The sequence below is a fragment of the Giraffa tippelskirchi genome, chromosome 4 (genome assembly GCF_054371585.1).
Source record: "Giraffa tippelskirchi isolate mGirTip1 chromosome 4, T2T-mGirTip1v1.2.pri, whole genome shotgun sequence".
Classification (NCBI taxonomy): domain Eukaryota; kingdom Metazoa; phylum Chordata; class Mammalia; order Artiodactyla; family Giraffidae; genus Giraffa; species Giraffa tippelskirchi.
The window spans coordinates 198,341,469-198,364,173 of NC_137278.1; the positions used below are offsets into that span (position 1 = coordinate 198,341,469).

A 22,705-nucleotide genomic window follows, 5' to 3' on the forward strand; every position below is an offset into this window, starting at 1 on the left:
GGGTTTCTGCATATCAGTGCTTTTCACACCAGTGTGCACACACATCTCCCAGGGATAGTTTTTAAATGCAGATCGTGGGACTTCCCTGCTGGTCCCGTGCATAAGACTCCATGCTTCCAATGCAGAGGGTATGGTATGGGTTCAATCCCCAGTCAAGGAACTAAGATCCAACATGCCATGTGGTGTGGTCAAAAATTTTTTAAAAGATTTTTAAAAGGCAAATGCTGATTCAACAGGCCAGGAGAGGGCCTGGGATTCTGCATTTCCAACAAGCTTCCAGGGGATGCTGGTCCAGAAAACATGTTCTGAATGGCACATTTCTGCCCGCTTGGCAACGAAAGATTGTGGAGCCTGCAGAGGGGGCAGGGAAGAGAGCTCACTTCAGCCCTCGTGTTCCTCACTCCACGAGGATGAAACAGGCGCTGCTGTAACTGAACAGGGCTTTGCCCAACCCTCCCGCTCCGAAGATGGAGGGCTGCACTGCAAGGGGCTGGGCTGTGTAGGAGGGTGGTGACCGAGTGACCGAGCCTGGGCCACCGAGAAGGGCGGTGCGTTAGCTTCACCACAAATCCTAGGGGCTTCTGCTCACACTGTCCTGAGGGATCTACGGACGTGAAACCAACTCTGGGTCTGGGTCTTGGCCATGATGTCAAAATTTACGCAGTGATCCTAATTCTGAAGCACTGGCCTCCTTTACACCACAGGTGGGTGGGGGTGGGTCCCGTCCACCCACATGTATGAAATCACCTGGGTGCTGTTCTGACTGCGGCGGGGTGGAGGCCCTGACAAGTTCAGGTCTGAGCAGGGGACTGGAGGATTACTGAAGGTAGTCTGAGGATCCGTGGCTACGGACAATGTTTTTCTGTGTATGTAGGATATTTTAACTGTGTGTAGAGATCATTAAGATAATTTTTTTAAAATACCCGAAGTGTGGATAAATTTGGATTACTTATGGGACATTGCATATTTTCTCAACTAATGTGTGTCAACAAGCAGTCACATATCACATGGGGCCTTCACAATATTCTGTGACCTTAAAAAAAGGGGGTTCTCGTCTTCTGGAACACTCACAAGAAGTGGCCTGACGAAAGGAAATTCAAATCCTCCAGCATTTCAGAGAACAGAAGATGTATGTGTCACTATTATAAATAATAAGGAAATTAAAATCCTCCAGCATTTCAGAGAATAAAAGATGTATGTGTATTAAATACATACATTTAAAGAAAATTGTGCTCAAATTCTAAATGGCTGAGTTTCTCCCTTTGTAAATCAAGAAAGAAAACGCCCCCACAGAATTTCGTCTCAGGTTTTAATAGAGGCTCTCATTTACTATGTACAGGATTCTCCGCCGAAGGTGGCCTGGTGGGTAGTGACCCGAATGATACCAAACGCCACGGGTGGCTCAGGGGCCACTAGCGGGGACCGTCTTGGCCGGCTGCACGTCCTCGATCTCGGAAGACAGCCAGCGGTAGGTGCGGTGACGCCGCAGTACCTCAATGGCCTTGAGCTCCAGGGGTGTGGCCTGAACGCCCAGGTCTTCCAAGCCTGGCAGGTGAGGCAGGGTCCTGTCTGTGGTGTGAATCTGTGGATAGACGAGAGGCACAGAGAGCACTGAGGGCCGGCCTGAGTCCCGCTGCTGAGACTTCACTGGTTTCGGTGGATAGGGCGCGGAGACCACCGGAAGCAGAGCACAGAGAAGGGCCTGCGTGCGAGGGAAAGGCAAAGCCCCATGGGCCAGCTCCAGGTCTATCCCCGAGCACAGAGCAAGGCTCAGGTGAAGGGTAAAGAGCAGTCAGTCTGGGATTGAGCGGAGGGACTGTCAGATCCATAAGCTCAGCAGAGAAATGGGACCGACCGGTTCTCTAGGCATGGCTTTCTGCCTCGGTTTTGCTGAATCAAGATCACTCAGCAATAATCCGCGAACCTTGATGCTACAGGTCTCCTTAACCTGGCTGACTAATGCTGACTATGGATCTCAAAACCCAAACCCACATTGTTTGGAGGGAAAGAGATTAAGCCCGGAGATTCCAAAAACTCCAGCTCATCCACGAGCAAACAAGAAGGCTGGGTGTACACCGAGAGCAGCATCAACCCTCTCTCCAGCCTGGGCACGTCCACCATCCTTCCCCCAACAGCTGCCCAGTAACCTCCCGACCAAATCCAAAAGCCACCGGCCTGCTGCCCCAACACTCCTCAGTGACAAATGTACGAAGTGCAGCCGTCAGACATGCTGGAGCGTCCTGCCCACCAGCTCTCCCACCGGATCCTTCCAGAACATAGAAAGGACACCTGGAAACTGGTTTGGGATTCTAGACAGCCCGTCAGAGCAGGGAGAATGGCTGCCTGTTCACATTGTTCTCCACGGAGTTTCATCTCTTTTAGGTAGCATTCAGAGGGGACTTCCCAGGTGGCTCAGGGATAAAGAATCCACCTGCCAATGCAGGAGATACATGAGAAGAGGGTTCGATCCCTGGGTTGGGAAGATTCCCTGGAGGAGGGCGTGGCAACCCATTCCAATATTCTTGCCCGAAGAATCCCACGGGTGGAGGAGCCTTGCGGGATACAGTCCATGGGGTCGCAAAGAGTCAGATACGACTGAGTGACTAAACAACAACATTCGGAGGACAATATGGCTGCTGCTTGTCAGTAAGAGGGAACAGGTTTTCAAAGGCAGAGGCAGCAGAATGGATCTATTTTGTTTCCTCTCTAGAAACATTTCTACCTGCCGTGGGCAAATGACCAGTGAGGGAGACCAGCATGGAGACGGTGAGACAGGGAGCGACCAGGGCATTTCAGGGGACAAGAGGCACCCGGAGTCGGGCCAGAGGATGGAATGACCTACCACCTGAACTGGAGTGGGAAGAGGGGAGACAATCCTCCACCTTTCTGAAAGTGGAAAATTATCAATACTGTGATAAACAGTTCCATAATGAAATGCTGGACAAAAATGTAGGAAGAGGGAGGTGCGAGCTGGCACACTTGAAGGTCACCCAGCAGCACCGACAGGCCGGTCTGCACTGTCCAGTACAACAGCCACCAGCCAAAGCAGTGACTTTAATTTAATTAAAATTTTACAAAATTCAAATCTTATTTCTGCCATCACACAAGCCACATCTCAACTGCTCCACAGTCACTGTTGTGGGGGCTGCTTTTTGAGCACACTTGAGGACAGAACACTCCCAGCCCAGCAGGGAGGATAGGGCAGTCCTGTTTACATGAAGAGGGGTTAGGAAAGGAGGGAATCAAGGGGGAATCCTCGATTTTGGGTTTGAGTATCAGAGAACAGTGATACCATCAACTGAGCTGAGAGGGGCAGGGAGAAAAGCGGGTTTGCGGCTCTCCTTTTGGACGAGCCAAGTTTCGGATGACGAATACACAGCTAAACAGACGGGAGGCTTGCCGCTGGGTGGGCGGGGGGGCAGTCCAGGTGGGGAACTGAAGCTGCCGCCATCAGTGCACAGATGGCAGCTGGGGCCAGAATGAGGTGTGCGTCTTTCAGAGCAAGAGCCAGGACAGACAAGGGCGGAGATCAGAGCCCTTGGTCCCCAACACCAGAGACCAAGGACAGAGGGTGAGCCAGGGAGACCGAGGGAGCAGGAGAAGCAAGAGAACTGGGGAGAACAGAGGGAAGTCAGGGCTTCAAGAGGAAGGAGGGCTGCCTCTGATCAGTGCGGCTCCCCATGGGTGAGAGGAGGTCAGGGTGCTGACCACCGGGCCTGGAAGCAGAGACCACAGACGACCTGGAACGAGCAGAGTTTAGGGAGACGTGGAGATAAAAGCAGAGAACATCACGAGAAATGCTGGGCTGGATGAAGCACAAGCTGGAATCAAAACTGCTGGGAGAAATATCAATAACCTCAGATATGCAGATGACACCACCCTTATGGCAGAAAGTGAAGAAGAACTAAAGAGCCCCTTGATGAAAGTGAAAGAGGAGAGTGAAAAAGTTGGCTTAAAACTCAACATTAAGAAAACAAAGATCATGGCATCCGGTCCCATCACTTCATGGCAAATAAATGGAAGAAAGAGTGAAAACAGTGGCAGACTTTATTTTTTGGGCTCCAAAATCACTGCAGATGGTGATTGCAGCCATGAAATTAAAAGACACTTTTAATTGGAAGGAAACATGGAAGGAAAGTTATGACCAACCTGGACAGCATATTAAAAAGCAGAGACATTACTTTGTCAACAAAGGTCCATCTAGTCAAGGCTATGGTTTCTCCAGTAATCATGTATGGATGTGAGAGTTGGACTATAAAGAAAGCTGAGCGCCGAAGAATTGATGCTTTTGAACTGTGGTGTTGGGAGAAGACTCTTTGAGAGTCCCTTGGACTGCAAGGAGATCCAACCAGTCCATCCTAAAGGAAATCAGTACTGAATGTTCATTGGAAGAACTGATGCTGAAGCTGAAACTCCAATACTTTGGCCACCTGATGCGAAGAACTGGCTCATTAGAAAAGACCCTGATGCGGGAAAGACTGAAGGCGGGAGGAGAAGGGGATGACAGAGGATGAGATGGTTGGATGGCATCACCGATTTAATGGACATGAGTTTGAGTAAACTCTGGGAGTTGGTGATGGATTGGGAGGCCTGGCGTGCTGCAGTCCATGGGGTCGCAAAGAGTCGGACACGACTGAGCAACTGGACTGAACTGAACTGGAGATAAAAGGCAAAAGGCATGGGTTAGAGCAGGGAGGAGGTGAGAAGCTGGCAGCCCCAGGTACAGCCTGCTCTTCCAGGAAGCCTGATGTACAAGGACACAGATGATTAGGGCGGGCAGCGGCAGACAGGATGGGCCTAGGGCGGGACTCTGGCCTTTAAAACACAGAGCCAGGAAGGCATGTCTATATGCGGGTGGAGGTGATCCAGGGGAGAGAGAAAAACTGAAAACCTCCAAGACAAGGCCTTGAGAGGCTGGGCGTGGGTGAGGTTCATGCACGGGGTGGGGCTGACCTGAGACATGGGGACCGCGGACAAGCCCGTGGAGTTGACCTAGGAGGCCCCTGGAGCGAACTCAACACTTGCTCATCCATCACCCACCCGGCAGGGGCTGGTCACCCTCATACTCACCCGCTCCACTTTATCCCTCGTGGTCCAGGGTTCAAATGGACTGATTTCAAAGAGCCGACCGACCCACCTGGAAGAGGAACGACCGGGGCACATGTGATGAGCATCTCTGCTCCCTGGTCACGCCAGGCACGGCATGCTGCCAGGGAGCTGGGAAGTTACTGAGTGTGTTTAAAGAAACTAACAAGCATCCGAACTTCTGGCTCCCAGCCTGCGAGGTCACCTCTCCTTTCAAGCCGCCTGCCTGCCTCGCGGCCGGCTCTCCTTGGCCCCACCAAAGGGACAGTGAATCAGGAAAACCAAGAGAGAGTGCAGCTGCCCCGCCCAGAAGACAAACAAAACAGATCCACCATTGAGTGATGCCAGTCAAATTCAATCAGAGTTAAGCCCCAGATATTCAGATATGCTTCTGTTAAGGACGCCAGGCGAGGCAGGTGTTGTGCAAGATAGAAAGCCTGAGGCTTAAGGCAGGGGCCCTGAGGATCCAAGAGATCCAAAGTGAGGAGACGCCTAAGATCTAGGGTTTGAATCAGGAAGCTAAGACAAAACCCAGACGAGAGGGCCACCGGCCTCCTCAGTGCCATCTCTTCATCCTACTGAAACCTGGGGATTCCTCATCTGTCACCTGAGTTCCTATCTCCTGTGTCCTTGGGACAGGAGGAACCTGAGGAATTCCTGGGGGTCCCCACACCCCACAGGGGACTGGGGGCGAAGCAAGGAGCATGTGCTCCAAGTAGCAACCATGGGGCCAGCTCTACTCCAATCTGCCTGTCCTAAGGGGCCTTTATGTAAAAAGTCATTGAACCCAGGCTTCTGCTGCTTTTTAAAAGCCTGAAAAACCTCATTCCAATGGGAGGTAAGAAAAAAATGAAAAGGAAGCTGAAGACAGGTTAAAATTTCTCTAAGAACTCAGCAAGCCTCAGATTCTGTCTACCCTGTTTCACTGGCAAAGAGGACAGTTTTGGCTTACAACAAAAAGAACAAACCAAAAAAACACTCCAACTCTTTGCCCTGGTTCTACGCTAACACATCAATGAATCTTTTACCATCACATTGCCTTCTAATTTTCTATTTTTCTGATACCTGTTAGTGCACAGGCATTTTGAGGGTTTCCTGTAACATCCCGAGTGCCTAGAATATTGCCTAAGACACAGCTGGCATTCAAGAAATGTTTGTGGGGTGGCTGAGTGACTAAGCGGATGAAGAAGTCAGCTGCCATGCTGGTTCATCCATCTCTGGCAAACTGGATGTGAAAGTGTCCCTGACCAGGACTGACATGATCATTCCAAGATGCTAAACCTACAGAGTGCTTCCCTGGTAGCTCAGGGGTAAAGGACCTGCCTGCCAATGCAGGAGATGTGGGTTTGATCCCTGGGTCAGGAAGATGCCCTGAAGAAGGGAATAGCTACCCACTCCTGTATTCTTGCCTGGGAAATCCCATGGACAGAGGAGCCTGGTGGGCCAAAGTCCATGAGGCCACAAAGAGTCAGACACGACTTAGCGACTAAACAACAACAAACCTACAGGGGAAAGAGTGAGGCAAGAAACAGGAAAAACAGATAAGGCAACTAACTGTAGGAAGCGGCTACATCAACCAGGCTCCTTTCCCCAGCCATGTGATCAGACTGCCTTGATGGAGGGTCCCTTTCCCACTCCTTTGCAAGTGGATAAAACAGGGAAACCTAACTGCTCCTTTATACAGTCTGCCAAGCAAGACACTGCCAATTACACCCAGGACTTCTAGTGGGAGAATGTGAAGATCTACAGATTCCATCTTCCATCACGGTGTTTATTTACCCATGAAGCCACACTCCCTTTCTTAAGCTCCTCTGGTTCTTTCCCAGATGGACATCAAGAAGGTGTCAGGAGCCCCTCTTGGTTAGAAATTCTGAGATTTCACCGCAAGGGACACACTCCCTATAACCCCTGGGGGGAGCATCACAAAGGGAAGCGTCCGGTTAGCTCTTTTCTAGAAGCACACAAAGCAGCGCTTTACTTACCGATAGGCAAAGTGTGGCAAAGGGTACGGCAGGAAGGGCCTGTGAGCCACAGCAAAGACGTACTGCACGAGGTCGAAGAGCAGGTACCGATTGGGCCTACGAACAGAAGGTTCACAGTTCTCCAGATTACCTGCTCTTCACATACTTCTGTTTTTAGTTTAACAAGACAACACCGTTCTTGTGAAAATGGAAAACACGTATGTCCTACAGGAAATACAGATTAGCACAAGGAAAAACCACCCGCCAAAGATGAAGCTAATAAACTTAATATACCCTTCTTATTCCCTTATTCATCTTTTGCTTTTATAAATATAAGATTACACAGGTCATCCTATTCCGTAATGTCTTTTTCATTTAACATCAAATCCCCATCATTTTGAGTTCCGTTAACTGTGACTCAGAATGGTCTAAGTGTCTCTGCTCACAGAGAAAGGTACACAGAAGGCTGTGTCCTTCCCAGCTTAGATTGCGTGGCTCAGCACCATAGGCACTCCTCTGTACGTGTCCTGATCAAAGCCTCATCCCCCAGCTCCTCTCTCATCCTCCCACAGCAAAACCCCTCTCTGGTTAATCCAAGTATCTGCCTTCTTTGCACCTGAGCCCCCAGCAAGATAGAGTTGCAGAGAACATACTCCTGGGCCTCCCCTTACATTTCTGACCATAAGCTTCAAGGAGAAGCTCAGCTCTGCTCTGCAGTCCTACTGGGTCTTCCTGGGGTGGGGGGGTGCTCTTTCCCTCTTTTCTCAGGGGGTGCCTATCTTCCTCTCCATCCTCAAATTTTCCACATACCTCTCTCTGCCACCCCATTCTGCCTTTTAGCTGACGATCTTGTTATTTCAGCCTTTACTTAATGATGTCTTACGAAGCACAAAAGTTTTTAATTTCAATGAAGTCTAATTTATCCACTTGTTTCTTTGGTGGAGTATGCTTCTGATGTCACATCTACAACATTTCTGCCTAGCCCCAGGTCTAGATTATTTTTAAATGCTCCTTCCTAAAGTTTTACAGCTTAACCCTTACAGTTGGGTCTCTGGTCTATTTTGAGTTAATCTTTTCATGTATGGCGTGAAATCAGAATCTGGGGCATCTTACTGCATGTGGATAGCACCATTTGTTGAAAAGATGATTACTTCCCCATCGCAGTGTCATGGCGCCTCTTCAAAAATCCATTGTCCATAAACATGAAGTCTGGTTTCTAGACCATCAATTCTGTTTAACTGACCTACATGTCTATTCTTATGTCAGTGCCACACTGTTTTGATAATTAGAGCTTTTGAGTAAGTTTTGAAATTGGAAAGCTTAAGTGCTCCAAGTTTATTTTTCTTGGTCAAAATGGTTTTGGCTATGGTGGGTCTTTTGTATTTCCATACATATTTAGAATAAATTTGTCAATTTCTGCAAAAAAAAGAACCTGCCTGAAATTTGGTAACATCAAGTTGAACAGACAGATCAATTTGGGAAAAACTGCCATTTTATTAATATCAACTCTTCCAACCCATGAATACGCAATGTCTTTCATTTATTCTGGTTTTCTTTCATCTTCCTCCTCAATGTTATGTGATTTTCAGTATACAAGTCTTGTGTTTCCTCTGGTAAATTTGTACATAAGTATTTTATTCTTTTTGATGGCATTGTAAATAAACTTATTTAATGTATTTCAAGTTATTCATTTCTGAAAAATGCAATAAACCTGTGAGTGACATGTCTAGAAATTATTGTTGTTGTAAATCACAATCCTTTTATTTTAACAGGCTGTATGATTTTAAAGCCAAACTCCAGTCACCTACCCAACAAAGGCAAAAGTTTTCCCTCTGGCATCTGGGTCTTTAATTGCATTAATAATTCCTTTGGTGACATCCACAATCTACAAGAAATTATAACATATGTTTCAGTAATTGCTGAAAGAGAGAGCAACAGAGAGAGAAGCAGGAGAGAATTTAAAAAAGGGAGGGAGGAAGGAGAGCAGACCACACTGATCACCACAAAATAATGCAATTAAAATGACATCACTGCCTGCTTTCGGAAAACTCCTAAACGAATCCACTTCTCAAGGACTCAAATCAGCTCCATGTGGAAGGGTCACCAAAATCAACACTTTTTCCAGTGGGAGCACGTTTATCTCCCGGCCCCCAGGCCTGTCCTACTGGCTCCAACCTCACCCCATCATCCTCCTCCTCCTTCTCATCTGTCACCGCGCTGTCACAAACCATGAGGCTGAACCACATGGAACACCCAATATTCTACCATTTTGACTTTTAGGATAATCTTATGATATATAATGATATATAATATACATATAACATAATAATAATCCATATGATATCAAACCCCACGGTTTTCACTGGGGGTGATTCTGGCCCCCGGGAATCACCGGCAAACGCCTGGAGAGTTTCAATTGGCACAGTTTGAGGGGGAGCTACTGCCATCTGGTGGCTGGAGGCCGTCCCACAGCAGCCCCACAGCAAAGCATTATCCCACCCAAAAAGTGCACAGTGTTCCAGCTGAGAAACCCTGGTTCATCACCGCACGGAATCCACAAGGTTCTCACCTCTGCTCCCTGACATTTGGCCCCCTCTGCCTGGGCCACTCCACCCCACCCACTGCCTCTGACCAGCTGCAGGTCATCTTCAGGATCGCCCCTAAGATGTCATTTCCTTGGAGGCCTTCCCTGACCTCCAAATTTGTCCTCTGCCATATCTACGTGAAACCCCCTCCCTGTCAGCACTTATCACCCTGCCTGACGACTGCCATGCTGACCTGCCCCTGACCGGGGCCAGCGTGAGGACAGCACGCATCTGTGTCGTGAGCACTGTGACATTCCCAGTGACACTGCGAATATCCCAGTGACATACACCTCTCTTGAGTGAAAACGCACAGGGTACCTGTACCTCTCAGGCACACTGAGAAACAGTCAAAGCAATCTGACAGAGACAAAAAGTGTCAGAACTTACAGAATTAGGATAAAACCTGAAAACTGATCACCTGAATCTTGAATTCAGCAAAAGCTCCTTTATCCAGGGTACTTACATATACTGGTTGTTTCACAGTCTTCTTGCCCAGGGAAATAAGAGGGACGCCACCAAACCAGCGGATATCTGGAAGAAGAAAGGCAACATCTTAGAAGGCCTCACCTGCCTGAAGACCCTCCTGTCTCTGGGTGTCCCGAGCTGGTATAACTATCTTGCGTAGTAAAAATAAATAAATGTAGCTGACTCTGCGGAAGTTAATGATCTTATAAGAGGAACCACCTTTATTTGTTCTTCATACAACAAACAGAGGAAGTGAAAGGGTCAAATACTTAGGGACAGGAAGAACAAGGAAAGAGGACCAACGGCTGGGCCACCTGTCTCCTGCTCTGTACTGCTACGTGCACGGTCACTCCCAAGACGGAGCTCTACCTGCGACCCATTCTAATCAACAGGCCAGCAACACAAGAAGCCCAGAGAAAGACACGGGTGGAAACAGAAATGTAGTGTATGATGAATGTAGCTCCAGCAGACATGTAGAAAATGGAAGTGTTTAACAGATGACGCCAAGACGGTCATTCTCCTATTTGAAGGAAGAAAACCTACTTGCGAAATAATTGAGGAATCTGTCCTCTCTGCCGAAGATGTCAGACGGCTTTATGATGGTGGCTTCTGGAAACGTCTCTCTCACTTCCTTCTCTCCAACAGCCTAGACAGCCAAACACAACAGAGCTCTGCAGTAAGTGAGCGAAACTTCCATCTTTCCATTATCAGGACGTCCTTCCGCTATGAGAACACGATGGGTCCTTCCAGGTCACCTTTTCCTCCAGGTTAAGGGCATCGTATTGTAACACTCAGTTATAGGTACACTGGCCCCCCTCCCAGTCCCGCCTTATGTGCTTCCCACTTTCAGTTACCCACGGTCAACTGTAGCCTAAAAATATTAAATGGAAAATTCCAGAAATACTTGCTAAGTTTTTAAAGTGCACGCTGCTCTGAGCGGTGTGGGGAAATCTCAGGTCCTCCTCCTCGGGCCTGCTGGCACATGAATCTCAATGTTATCATGAGAAGAAGGGTAGGTACAGTTAGTAGACGGAGCGAGAAACAGCGCAGGGGGCTGTACTCACACCACTTTTATTACAATCTATTATAATTGTTCTTTTTTATTAGTAGTTACTGTTTTCAGTCTCTTTCTGCGCCTAGTTTATACATGAAACTTGATCACAGGTGTGTATGTACAGGATAAGCAAAGCGTATACTATAAGGTTCTGTACCATCCTCAGTTTCAGGCATCCACTGGGGGTCTGGGAATGTAATCCCAGCAGTAAGTGGGGGGATTCATGCACACAGAATTTAAAAAGAAAATGACACATAAAAGAGCCCTGCATCGTTTAGCTCTTGCTGGGCTTCTTTCCATATTTATTCCAGGGAAGCTTATGCAGAAGAAGGAAGGAGAAAAATCAGAACAGCATTTTTTTCTGGCCTCCATTTTTCCTTCCAATCACAGATTCTCTGGTTTGTGTCAATTATAAGCAACCTGCCAGAGAAAGGAGGGTGGGGTGCAGGAGGCTACAGCAATGGAAGCGGCAACAGCGCATGCCGGCCCAGAGGAATGGGCACGGGGCCCTCCTTCCTCACCTCCTCTGCTATGACACCCTCTCTCGGAATCTTCTGTCCCTTCTGAGACAAGGTCCCTTGGTCAGCGCAGCAGTCAGCACCTCGCTCGGCCTTTCCTCCCACCCATGCCTGCCAGGGGTGGCGTGAGAGTCCCAGGGGACTTGGACCTCAGTTTCTTAAGCTTCTCAACTCCAGAAACCTCGTCTCCACCCCACGCCCCTCACTCTCAACTTGGATACCACAGACCAGAGCATCCTCAAGCACCCCTCCTCTGAGCTGCTCTCTGCTGACAAGCTCCTGGGCTTCCAGCCTGCCTGTTCCCTGCTCTTCTGCTCCTGAGACGCAACCCTTCACCTGCCCAGGACCCCAGTCCACTGTTTCTGCCTTCCTCCATACCAACCCTCACTGACATCTGCCCCAGACTAGAGTTCATGGCCCACCTCTGCCATCACTCTCCTGACTTTGGGTTAAACCATTGCTATTTAAAAGTTTAACTATTATACTGTGAATTCTAGCAACAGTATGAAAACCAGCTTCTCACAGACAGCTTTGAAATCCTGAGTCAGGTATTCTTAACCAATCCCTATGTTTTCCTCCCAGGAACGTTAATTTTGAGGATGTTTTTATAAAGATTCCCCAAGCTACTCTGCAATAGCTGGTGCACGTGGAATTATTTTCCTCAATGGATTAGAAACTAGATGTGAGCTAAGACCATGTCTCCTCAGCACCCACTATACCATGGAGCACACGGAAGGTGCTTAACAAATGATTTGTTCAGTGAAAGATTACAGTGGATCCAACAGCTGGAGCCAGTGTCAAGAACTCTGAGGCCCTTATCAGCCTGACCGCAAGCAGACTCCTTATGGCAGGAACCAAATGCCGAAGGCAGCCCCAAGCACCGCAGCCCCTCCTGAGTCCCTGATGATAAAACATCTCTGGTTACAGGCCTACTCCAAACTAGGCTGGTCCATCTCCAGGCACAACTGGGACCACAGTGGGGTTTCTGGGAGTCCAGGAAGGCTAACTACAATGTGAACAACAATCTTCCCTCACAAATATTTATCCTGTCACCCCAGCTTTTACATCACTCCTCCAAAGGCATAAGACATGACTATGCAGGGGTCAGAGAAAGAAAGGTGGTCCTTGAGCTTTTCTGGGTGACACGGGTATGACTCTGGTATAGGAATCAGACGCTGCTTTTTGTGTTTGCCTGTAATTCTGTTACGCGCTAAGAAACTTTACACTCTTGAGGGCAGGTAACAGGATGAGCCACCCATCTCTGCAGCCGCTTAGCACAGTCCCCTGCAAACAGAAGACACTTGACCATGCCTCACCCACACAACAATCACACCCTGGACATGAGAACTAGAAATCCCCTAATTCTGGACACATTGGTGAGAAACCTTTCTCATTTAACTCATGCCCCTAAGGGGCAAGAAACCCAAGCTCTGTGAACCACTTTCCAAATTGACTTGTTCTGTACCTTGTTTCTTAGATACTTAGAAGAGCTCTTAATATCAGCATTCAGATGTGAAACGTGAATAAATTTTTCAACTCCAGCTTCTTTGGACACTTGAGCGATGGCTTGGGGAATCTTGACAAAAACATCCTCAAAGTCAAAGTTTCTGGAAGGTAAAAACGGGGTGGTTAAGAACACTTGACTTGGGATTGCAAAGCTTTCTATGATAAGCTGGTTTCCGTATGACTGCTGGGATTCATAATAGTTAAGCTTTTAAATAGCAATGATTTAACCCAAAGTCAAAGGTAATAAATTTTTTTAAAATTTTACAGGCCTGCTCACTGCCATTACCATACATAATGTCAGGCTGACTATAAGTGATCAAACAGCATACGTATTGTCCTCTGCCCTCAAGGCTTCCCAAGGCTGAGGCCCTTTAACACTGTCTGGTTGCAATGTCTGGGTGGTGTTGGCAGGGGGCGGTGGGGGGGAAGTGCTAGGTGCTAGAGGGGAAATCACTTCTTACTCCTGGGCCTTTGTTTCCCTCAGAGGGAAAAAAAAGAAACTAAAAAAAAAATACATTAGTCACCAATTTCATGCAGTAACATAAACTAAGTGCCTGCTCTGTACAAAGGACTGTGATAGTCATCTCAGGGGCTAATAAGGCTGAATAAGACCTGCAAGTCATCAGAGAACTTAAATATATGTGACAAGGCAGGCGTACCTAAATACATCTAAGCTAAACTTTCATAAGTGCAGAGAAGGAGGTACGAACAAACTGCTGCGGAACCACAGGATTAAAACCCCTTTGGCTGTGCACTTGAAACTGTCACAACGTTGTTAATCAGCTATACCTCAATGCAAAATAAAAAGTTAAAAAAACCCACAACCTTACCTGTTGATAAAACACACACAAGGGCTAAAAATAACTTTCAAACCGGCACTCAACTGCATACTGGACTTACCACCAACTAAATCCCCAGCTGGGGGGTCGGGGGGATGGGGGTGTGTGGGAAGAAGGGAGGGGTCAAGTGGGGAGGAGGGTGGCCCCTGGGTGTGAAAAAGTTGTTCAATCAACAATGAAGAACTAACTGAAAAGGTCACAACTACAATCCCTGGCATGTTACGTGCCCAAGAAACGTCCACTGAGCCCTCAGCCCGCTTTGCAAAGAAGAAACAAGAGTCTGAGACTTACTTGGTTTCCCACTCTCGCCCAACCAGATTGATGACCACGCTGCTGTGCTCCACGGCTCTTCGGATTGAGTCCTTGTCTCTCCCGTTCCAGTTCTGTAACAAAAACATTTTTTAAAAGAGGAAAGTGTGTCGGTGGAACAGTGCAGGCTCAGGCAGGATAATGAGAGAAGTCAGCTATGTGAACAGCTGAGCCAAGCACCCAGGCCCCGAGTGTTTCTCCACAGAAACTGCGGGCACTAGGGCAGCATAGTTCTTCATGGAAAGGACTGTCCTGTGCACTTGAGGATGTTCAGCATCCCTGGTCCCCACTTAATGAACCATATGGACCCCAGTCACGTGACAACCAAAAAGGGCCACACATTTTCACCACTCCCTTGAAGGTTCTCCCCACCCCACCCCCTGCCCTGCCCTACTGGCAACTACTGACCTAAAGGAAGAACCTGAAGGTTGAAGAGTAACATTGAATGCTCAGGAAGAAGTATTTCAAGTGAAGTCCATGCAAAGCTAGCCAGGTTCTAAATCACCCTATTTGTAATCTTCTCTGTCTAGAAAAACATTGTCCAGGAGAAATATAACATGAGGAACATATGTAATCCTAATTTTTCTATTAGCCTCATTTAAAAGAATGAAAAGAAACAGGTGAAATTCATTTTAATAATTTACCTTACTGGACCCAACATACCCAAAATACTATTTCAATATGTGATAAATGTGAAAAATTACTAATGATATATTGAATAGTATCGTCTTCAAACCAAGTCTTTCATTTACGTCATACTTCAATCCAGACCAAGTGACATTTCAAGGGCTCAAGAGCCAATGTGGCCAAAGGTTACTGTCCAGCATGGGTTAAGAGCAGGGGCTGGCAAACTATGACCCCAGGCAAATCCAGCCTGCAATCTAACTTTGTAAATAAAGATTTATTGGAACACAACCACTCTCATTCGTTCACATACTGTCTATGGCTGTTTTGGGGGCTTCCTAGGTGGCTCAGTGGTAAAGAACCCTCCTGCCAGTGCAGGAGATGCAGGTCAATCCCTGGGTCAGGAAGATCTCCTAAAGAAGGAAATGACGACACGCTACAGTATTCTTGCCTGGGAAATTCCATGGACAGAGGAGCCTGGTGGGACACAGTCCATGGGGTCACAAAGGGTCAGACATGACTTAGCAACATGGCTGCTTTCAAACTACAAGGGCAGAGCTGAGTAATCATGACCTGCTAAGCTTAAAATATTTTCTGTCTGGTTCTTTAGGGAAAAAGTCTGCTAGGCGCTGGACTAGGGTTTACAAGAATGGTCTATGAATGGAGGATGCCCTTGGTCCACTTTGGCAGGAAACTGCTACTTGGTTATACTGCCTCTCTCTCCCAGAAATGACCTTAGCAGTTTACATTAGTCGACTCCAATGACCAGTAACCCAGACTCTCACCATAAAGATGATCTGGCCCAGGTCACCCATGGGACGAAGGTGCATGGTGTCGTATGGCTCACACCGGTAGGGGACAATCACCTGTGACCCCATGCGACCTAGAAAAGAATGGGTTGAAGCAAGGATCAACGTTAACATAATACAATTACACTATACAGCAGCGATTTTGTTCTAGTATGACTGTTGTTGTTCTTCAGTCGCTCAGTTGTGTCCGACTCTGCGACCCCATGGACTGCAGCACGCCAGGCTTCCCTGTCCTTCACCATCTCCCGGAGCTTGCTCAAACTCATGTCCATTGAGTCGGTGATGCCATCCAACTATCTCGTCCTCTGTAATCCCCTTCTTCTGCCTTCAACATTTCCCAGCATCAGGGTCTTTTCTAATGAGTCGGCTCTTCGCATCAGTCAGTCAAAGTACTGGAGCTTCAGCTTCATCATCCGTCCTTCCAATGAATATTCTAGTATGATACGTGAATCAATTCCATGCTTAATTAAAAAAACATATTTTGCCATTATGCTTGAGATATCATAGGGCTTCCCAAGTGGCACAGCAGTAAAGAACCCACCTGCCAAAGCAGGAGACACAAGAGACATGGGTTTGATCCCTGGGTGGGGAAGATCCCCTGGAGAAGGGCATGGCAACCCACTCCAGTATTCTTGCCTGGGAAATCTCATGGACAGAGGGGCCTGAGGGCTACGATCCATGGGGTTGCAAAGAGTCAGACACGACTGAGCACCTAACAGCAACAGAGATGTTGTAACTTTTCAGGGTCCCCTATTTCTGTATTAATGTCCTGTATAGCAAGTCTGCGCCTGCTCCAAATGTACAGGAGTCCAAAATTACATAAATCCAAGATAGGAGGAATTGAAAACACTGCAACAATGAAAAGAAACAGAGCGCATAGCTTCTCAGTAGGTAAACATAATAAAGGGCTTTGGAGTTTGCTGAACTTGAGGAACTTGACTTACCAAGGTGGTTGACGACATAGCGGCCCAGGAATCCCGTTGCTCCAAACACAGTGGCCACGATTCCACTGACAGAGGAACGCCCACCTTTCCCGTGCGGTATGACTGCATGATGAAGCTGGCGCTGGGGTGGGCCGTGAAACACAGAGGCGGCTAGGGCAGGAACAGAAGAACCTTGAAGAAAACCCAGAACACACATAAAAGTGACCGTGAATACAGAGAGCTTCTTTTCCTGGAAATGCAACATTATTTTGCTCTCAGTATTTTCATTTACTTAGGTGACAGTGCAAAGTTAACTTTTAAATTACAAGTTATAACTGAAGTGCCAACCACAATAATTAATACTAATGACTGCAACAAAGAATCCATAGGACATAGGGAAACTGTATAAAGATTAGAAAGCAAACTCCCTGTCCTATAGGCTATAATTTACCTAGAAAGATAAATCACCTTACGAAAAATAATAAGCAGTTACAAATTAAGAGGGTATAAACCTCCCCATGAAAGGAGCGGAGAGAATGCAAACTAAAGGCACCATAAGTTAGAGGACCTCGAGGAAGGATTCCTGAATAAAGCATTCTGAGAAAGGTTTGAGGGAGTAATGACAGAAAAGATAGAGTTCCATGTCAAACACCTAACACATATAACAATGTAGGAGTAGAAACGAATAAGCCCAGCACAGGGAACAGCAAAAGACGTGCAGGGAACAGCAAAAGACGCACCTGGAACAGACTGTGAAACTGATGATGAATGAAAGTCGAGCTGATGATACGGGCTGGAGGCAGAGATGAAAGATGATTTTTTTTTTTTTAAAGAGTGCAGTTTAGACTGTACTCTTTAGTGCAACACCACTGAAAATCATCCAAAGTCGATAAGCAAGCTACTAGAAGTAAGTCTGTGTCTGCTTACTAGGGATGACTGCCCAGAAACCACTGTTTTTCCCTAGCCAAAAATGTGGAATTGGAGAAAGAGTCTAGCTTACCAAACAGTTACTGAAACCACAGAGATTAAAAACAAACACTGCAGATCAGACACATAATAGTAACAAAACAATACCATCTACATAACACCTAAACTTACAGAGGCATCCGGCATCGCTCTTAGGTATTATTTTATTTCATATTATCTTTACTGCCACTTTGCAGACCAGGAAACCATAGCTCGGAGAGGTTCTGTGACTAAACCAAAGAGCCAGCAAAGGGATTGAAAAAGAGAGAAAACAAAAGAAAATGGTAATCCAGAAGTCAAATGAAGAAAGTGATGGGTGGAGAGAATAGTTAACTGTATCAAATACTGCTGAAAAGGGAAATAAGCAGAGGGCAGAGGACACTAGGATCTAGAAGATGTTGGCTGTAAGTGGACTGAACAAGAACAATTTCTCTGGAGTCAGAGTGCAGTGGGGAGGCCCTAAAAGGAGTATCGAAAATTCTTCTTGGGGGATGCGGTGTAAAAGGGCTAAGTAAAACAGGACTAGAGGAACAAGAAGACAAGGAAGGGTTTGTTTAACATGAGCTATTATAACATATTTATATGCTGACGGAAAACACCCAGCAGAGGGAAAATGTTAATGACCCAGGAGAGGGAGGAAGAGACCAAAGGCCAAGGGAGGGAACTGACTGGCCTTCCATCAGACCAGGAGAAGCTCATCCACTTTAAGAGAAGGGAAAGCAAAGAATCACCCCAGCTAGATTTTTATAGTGGGAAAAAGATGGTTCCCATCTGATTCCTTTGCCTTCTCTGTAAAGCTGAGAATAGGACAGGAGCACGTGCTCGAAGTCTTAGGAGACTGGCAACGTTAACTAGTCATATGGAGAAAGGGAAAGAAAATTTCCTAGAAAAATAGGCTGGAAATTGACTTGAGATTTTTATTCATGAATTTAAAATAAGAACAGTCAAGTCATGTGGAGTGCTCCTTAGCTCAGCTCTCCACTGCTCGGGGGCAGGCAGGAAATATGTAGAAAGCTTGATTTAATCAGCATTGATTTCTTCTCTTTTATGACAAAGGGATGCAGGCTAGGGAGTTGAGAATGTATGAAAGGGAATGATTAGAATAATGAGTAAGGAAGTTAGGGCACAGGATAAAGACCAGAGCAAGTAGAATCGGGAGAATTACCACAGTCAAGGTATGCACATCTCCAAGGGTCCTGGAGGATTACAGTAAATGTGTACAAAGCATATAGTGCGTTACCCCGGCACACGTGAAGCATTCTGTGAGTAACAGTTACTTTCATTTATTGATACTATTACTGTGAAAATCCCCAGAAGGTAATGTTACACTCATCTCACAAAGTTGTTTGTTTTTTCAACAATTACAGACCAAGCACTATTCAAGAAACTGTGACTAGCACAGTAAAAAAGACCTAGTCCCTGGCCGCATGGAGCTTACATTTTAGAGGGCTGATATGAATAATAAATGGGTAAGTACCTTGCACATGTATGTACCTTGCACACTGTATGCATGCTCATGGGTGCTTATGCTCATGGGTGCTCAGTCTGCCTGACTCTTCATGACCCCTGACTCTTCACCACTGTAGCCGGCCAGGCTCCTCTGTCCATGGGATTCTCCAGGCAAGAATATTGGAGTGGATTGCCATTTTCTCCTCCAGGGAATCTTCCTGACTCAGGGATCAAATTGGGGTCTCCTCTGTCTCTTGCATTGGCAGGCAGGTTCTTTACCACTAGCGCCACCTGGGGTCCTCCACAAATACAAGTTATTACCCTCTGACTCCAGGCTTTCCATTTTCTTCCATTTACTGGGAACATCATCAGGGAAATAATATTTTTTATTCATCAAACCTACTTTGATTTCCTACTTAATAGCTAAACCAATAGTCTCCAAACACATTTGCTGGCACACTGCATTAGTGGTTTTTTTTTTTAAGTATCATTTGTAAATTACATGCACCTTCTATGTAGTTCCAATGTTATACACGTTATGCAATATATATGAAAGCACTTAGAAAAGTGTCTGATATATAGTTTGAACTATGTGCTAGGTATTACTATTACAGAAAACATTTTTTTTTAAGTCCTAATACTGTATTTTTATATATCATTGGTTCCTCTTACAAAACCCATTTGGAAGACCACTGGTCTACGTTCTGCTTGGCTTTCAAAGGTCTCCATTATTTGATTCCATCTAATGGGGATTCCCAGGTGGCGCTAGTGGTAAAGAACCTGCCTGCCAATGCAGGAGACAGAGGAGACCCCGATTCGATCCCTGAGTCAGGAAGATTCCTTGGAGGAGAAAATGGCAACCCACTCCAGTATCTTGCCTGGGAAATCCCATGGACAGAGGAGCCTGGTGGGCTACAAAGAGTCAGACACAACAGAGGCGACTTGGCATACATGCCAAGGAGGTATTCAACCTCCTTTCCTACTGTTTCAGATCTTCAGGCAGTCATTTCACTGCCTCCGAAGAATTCTACTTTCTGCTTCCCTTCTCACCCCCTTGTCCTTGCCAGTGCCAGGAAAAACCCCAACCCCTCTGACTCTCCAGATTATAACAGCTCTAAACAAACAAAAATCAGTGGAAGTACTGTAATTCTCCATGGGCCTTCCAATTTTCCCTCCCAATTTCAAATGATCTAATCTTTCCCTTTTCTGGTTTCCTCTGGTACTTAATAGTCTCTCTGCATTTCACTGTGTTTTACACAGTTCTGCAGTGTTTTGATTATGTTACACACTAGACTGAACTCGCCAGAGTTTACTCAAAAGCTTACTTCACCAAAGACAACAAAGCAGAGCGGTAAAGAGCACAAGCTACGGCATCAGTTAGGGGGGAAAAAAATGAGTTAAAGGGAAGAAGAAATGCATGTAAATGTCTATGACTGTGGTTAGCCGATAGCAGGTACTCAATAAATTGCAGTTATTTGATTCACAACCTACATTACGTGACACCAATGTAACAGTTTAACAAGAGCCAGCAAATGTCTTTGCAAAGAAGTCAGGCTAAGAAACCATTTTAAATGGTGTGCACCAAGCACCTGCCCAGTGGTGTGGCGTTGTTCTACCCAAGATGGAAAATAAAAAGGAATCCCCCATATACTGCTGCTCTCACCTCAGGCTGAGCATTAAAACTATCTGCGGAGCTTTTTTACATGTAAGGTGGAAGGAGCCAGTCTCAAAAATTCTGATTCAATAGCTCTTCAATGAGTCCCCATTTCTGTTTAACATTACAAAGCTCTAAGAATGATTCTGACATGCACCTAATTTTGAGAGCAAATGATATTCTGTAACAACTGAAATACACAATGGGAAAACGCAATTTTTGGAGACTGACACAGGAGAGTGAAATAATGATAAAGTGTAGCTGTACTTCCAATTTCCTTGCTTTCATAACCTCTCTTAGTGAGTGGAAGAGCAAATGCGTGCTTTCAACTTGAGGACCACAGCAGATCCAATCAGAATAGAAGGGACAATAAACTCCACTTAGACAGTCTTAAGGTATTCCTTTATTCTTCCTCCTTTATTTTCCACCAATCTCCTGATTGTTCTCTCTCCTGAGCATCCCTCACTCCTCCAGGCCTCAATGCCTCCTCGGTACACGCTCTACCTTTGAGAGATGTTTTTGATTTGGAAAAGTGCTACTATAAATACTACTTCATTGAATCTTCTCAAAAACTCCCTGATGTTGTGGTATGATCATTTCCACTGTCACACACAGAATCTGAAGTTGAGACTGATTAAGAGTTTGCACAAAGACATAAAGTCAATCTTTTCTCCACTATCCCTTTTTTTCCATCCATTTCAGACTCCTACCCTGCCCCTCAATATTTTTTTTTTTAATTTTTACTTTATATTGGAGTACAGTTGACTAACAATGCTGTGTTAGTTTCAGATGTACAGCAAAGTGATTCAGTTACACATATACTTCAATCTATTCTTTTCAAACTCTTTCCCCATTTAGGTTGTTAACATCATGTCTAGCAGAGTTCTCTGCACTGTACAACAGGTCCTTGTTGGTTGTGCTGTGCTTAGTCGCTTAGTCGTGTCCAACTCTTTGCGACCTCATGAACTGTAGCCTGCCAGGCTCCTCTGTCCATGGGGATTCTCCAGGCAAGAATACTGCAGTGGGGTGCTATGCTCTTCTCCAGGGGATCTTCCCAACCCAGGATCGAACCCAGGTCTCCCACATTGCAGGCGGATTCTTTGTCATCTGAGCCAATCTCTGTTAGACATAGCAGTGTGTACGTGTCAGTCTCAAACTCTCTACTATCCCCCGCACCCATCCTTTTCCCTGGTAACCATAAGCTCCTTGTCTATGTCTGTGAGTCTGTTTCTGTTTTGTAAATAAATTCATCACTTACATCATTATTTTTTAGATTCTACATATAAACGATACCATACGGGCATGTCTCTTTCTCTGCCCAGTATTTCTTGTAACACCAAACTCAAGGCTTCCCCGGTGGCTCAGTGGTACGAATCCGCCTGCCAATGCAGGAGAGTTCGGAAGAGAGTTCGAACTCGGAAACGCGAGTTCCATCCCTGGGTAGGAAAGATCCCCTGGAGAAGCGAATGGCGACCCACTCCAGAATTCTTACCTAGAGAATCTCATGGACAGAGGAGCCTGCTGAACTACAGTTCATGGGGTCTCAAAAGAATCGGACACGACTAAGCAACTAAACAACAACTTTACAACCGTGTCAGTACTCTGAGTCTCTGGATCCTTTACATGCCCCCCACTTTCTCCTCTTCTTTCTCCTCTTCCCTTCGCGTTGCTCACGTTCTCTCCGCGAAGAACCCCTCCCAAGAGCACAACTTAATATGTGAGCCGGAGAAGGGGCGACAAAGGAGAAAGTGGACACAGGCAGTTGCGGACCTAGAAAAACCAGGGGGCCCAGGGACTCAGCGCGACCGCTGCGGCACGGCGCCACTCCCAAAACTTTAGCTCCGCATCTCGGATTTCCCATCCGGGGCCGCCGTTCCCGGTGACACTTACGTGACATTGGCAGGACCCGGACAATTCGGGGGTGAACGGAGGCCGCCATCTTCTCCCAGAACCCCCCG

At 46.5% G+C, this 22,705-nt stretch overlaps 1 protein-coding gene across 1 annotated transcript; it reads right to left on the bottom strand.

Moving 5' to 3' along the window:
* Positions 1-1,295: 1,295 nt before the first annotated feature.
* Positions 1,296-22,696, bottom strand: NDUFA9 (NADH:ubiquinone oxidoreductase subunit A9). Its single transcript, XM_081593825.1, has 11 exons — positions 22,638-22,696; positions 16,700-16,870; positions 15,732-15,829; positions 14,305-14,396; positions 13,134-13,275; positions 10,640-10,742; positions 10,095-10,162; positions 8,855-8,931; positions 7,068-7,163; positions 5,071-5,137; positions 1,296-1,582 (listed from the first exon to the last, which is right to left on the bottom strand). Exons 1-11 carry the CDS (start codon positions 22,684-22,686, stop codon positions 1,403-1,405), a joined length of 1,143 nt encoding a protein of 380 aa, XP_081449951.1. The 5' UTR covers positions 22,687-22,696; the 3' UTR covers positions 1,296-1,402.
* Positions 22,697-22,705: the final 9 nt, after the last annotated feature.

Coding starts and splice junctions, on each gene's coding strand:
- NDUFA9 (XM_081593825.1), bottom strand. CDS start 22,686: ATGGCGGCCTCCGTTCACCCCCGAATTGTCCGGGTCCTGCCAATGTCA. Junction 7,164..8,854: donor AAAACTTTTGCCTTTGTTGG/GTAGGTGACTGG, acceptor TTCTGTTCGTAG/GCCCAATCGGTACCTGCTCT. Junction 5,138..7,067: donor TTGCCACACTTTGCCTATCG/GTAAGTAAAGCG, acceptor TTCCTCTTCCAG/GTGGGTCGGTCGGCTCTTTG.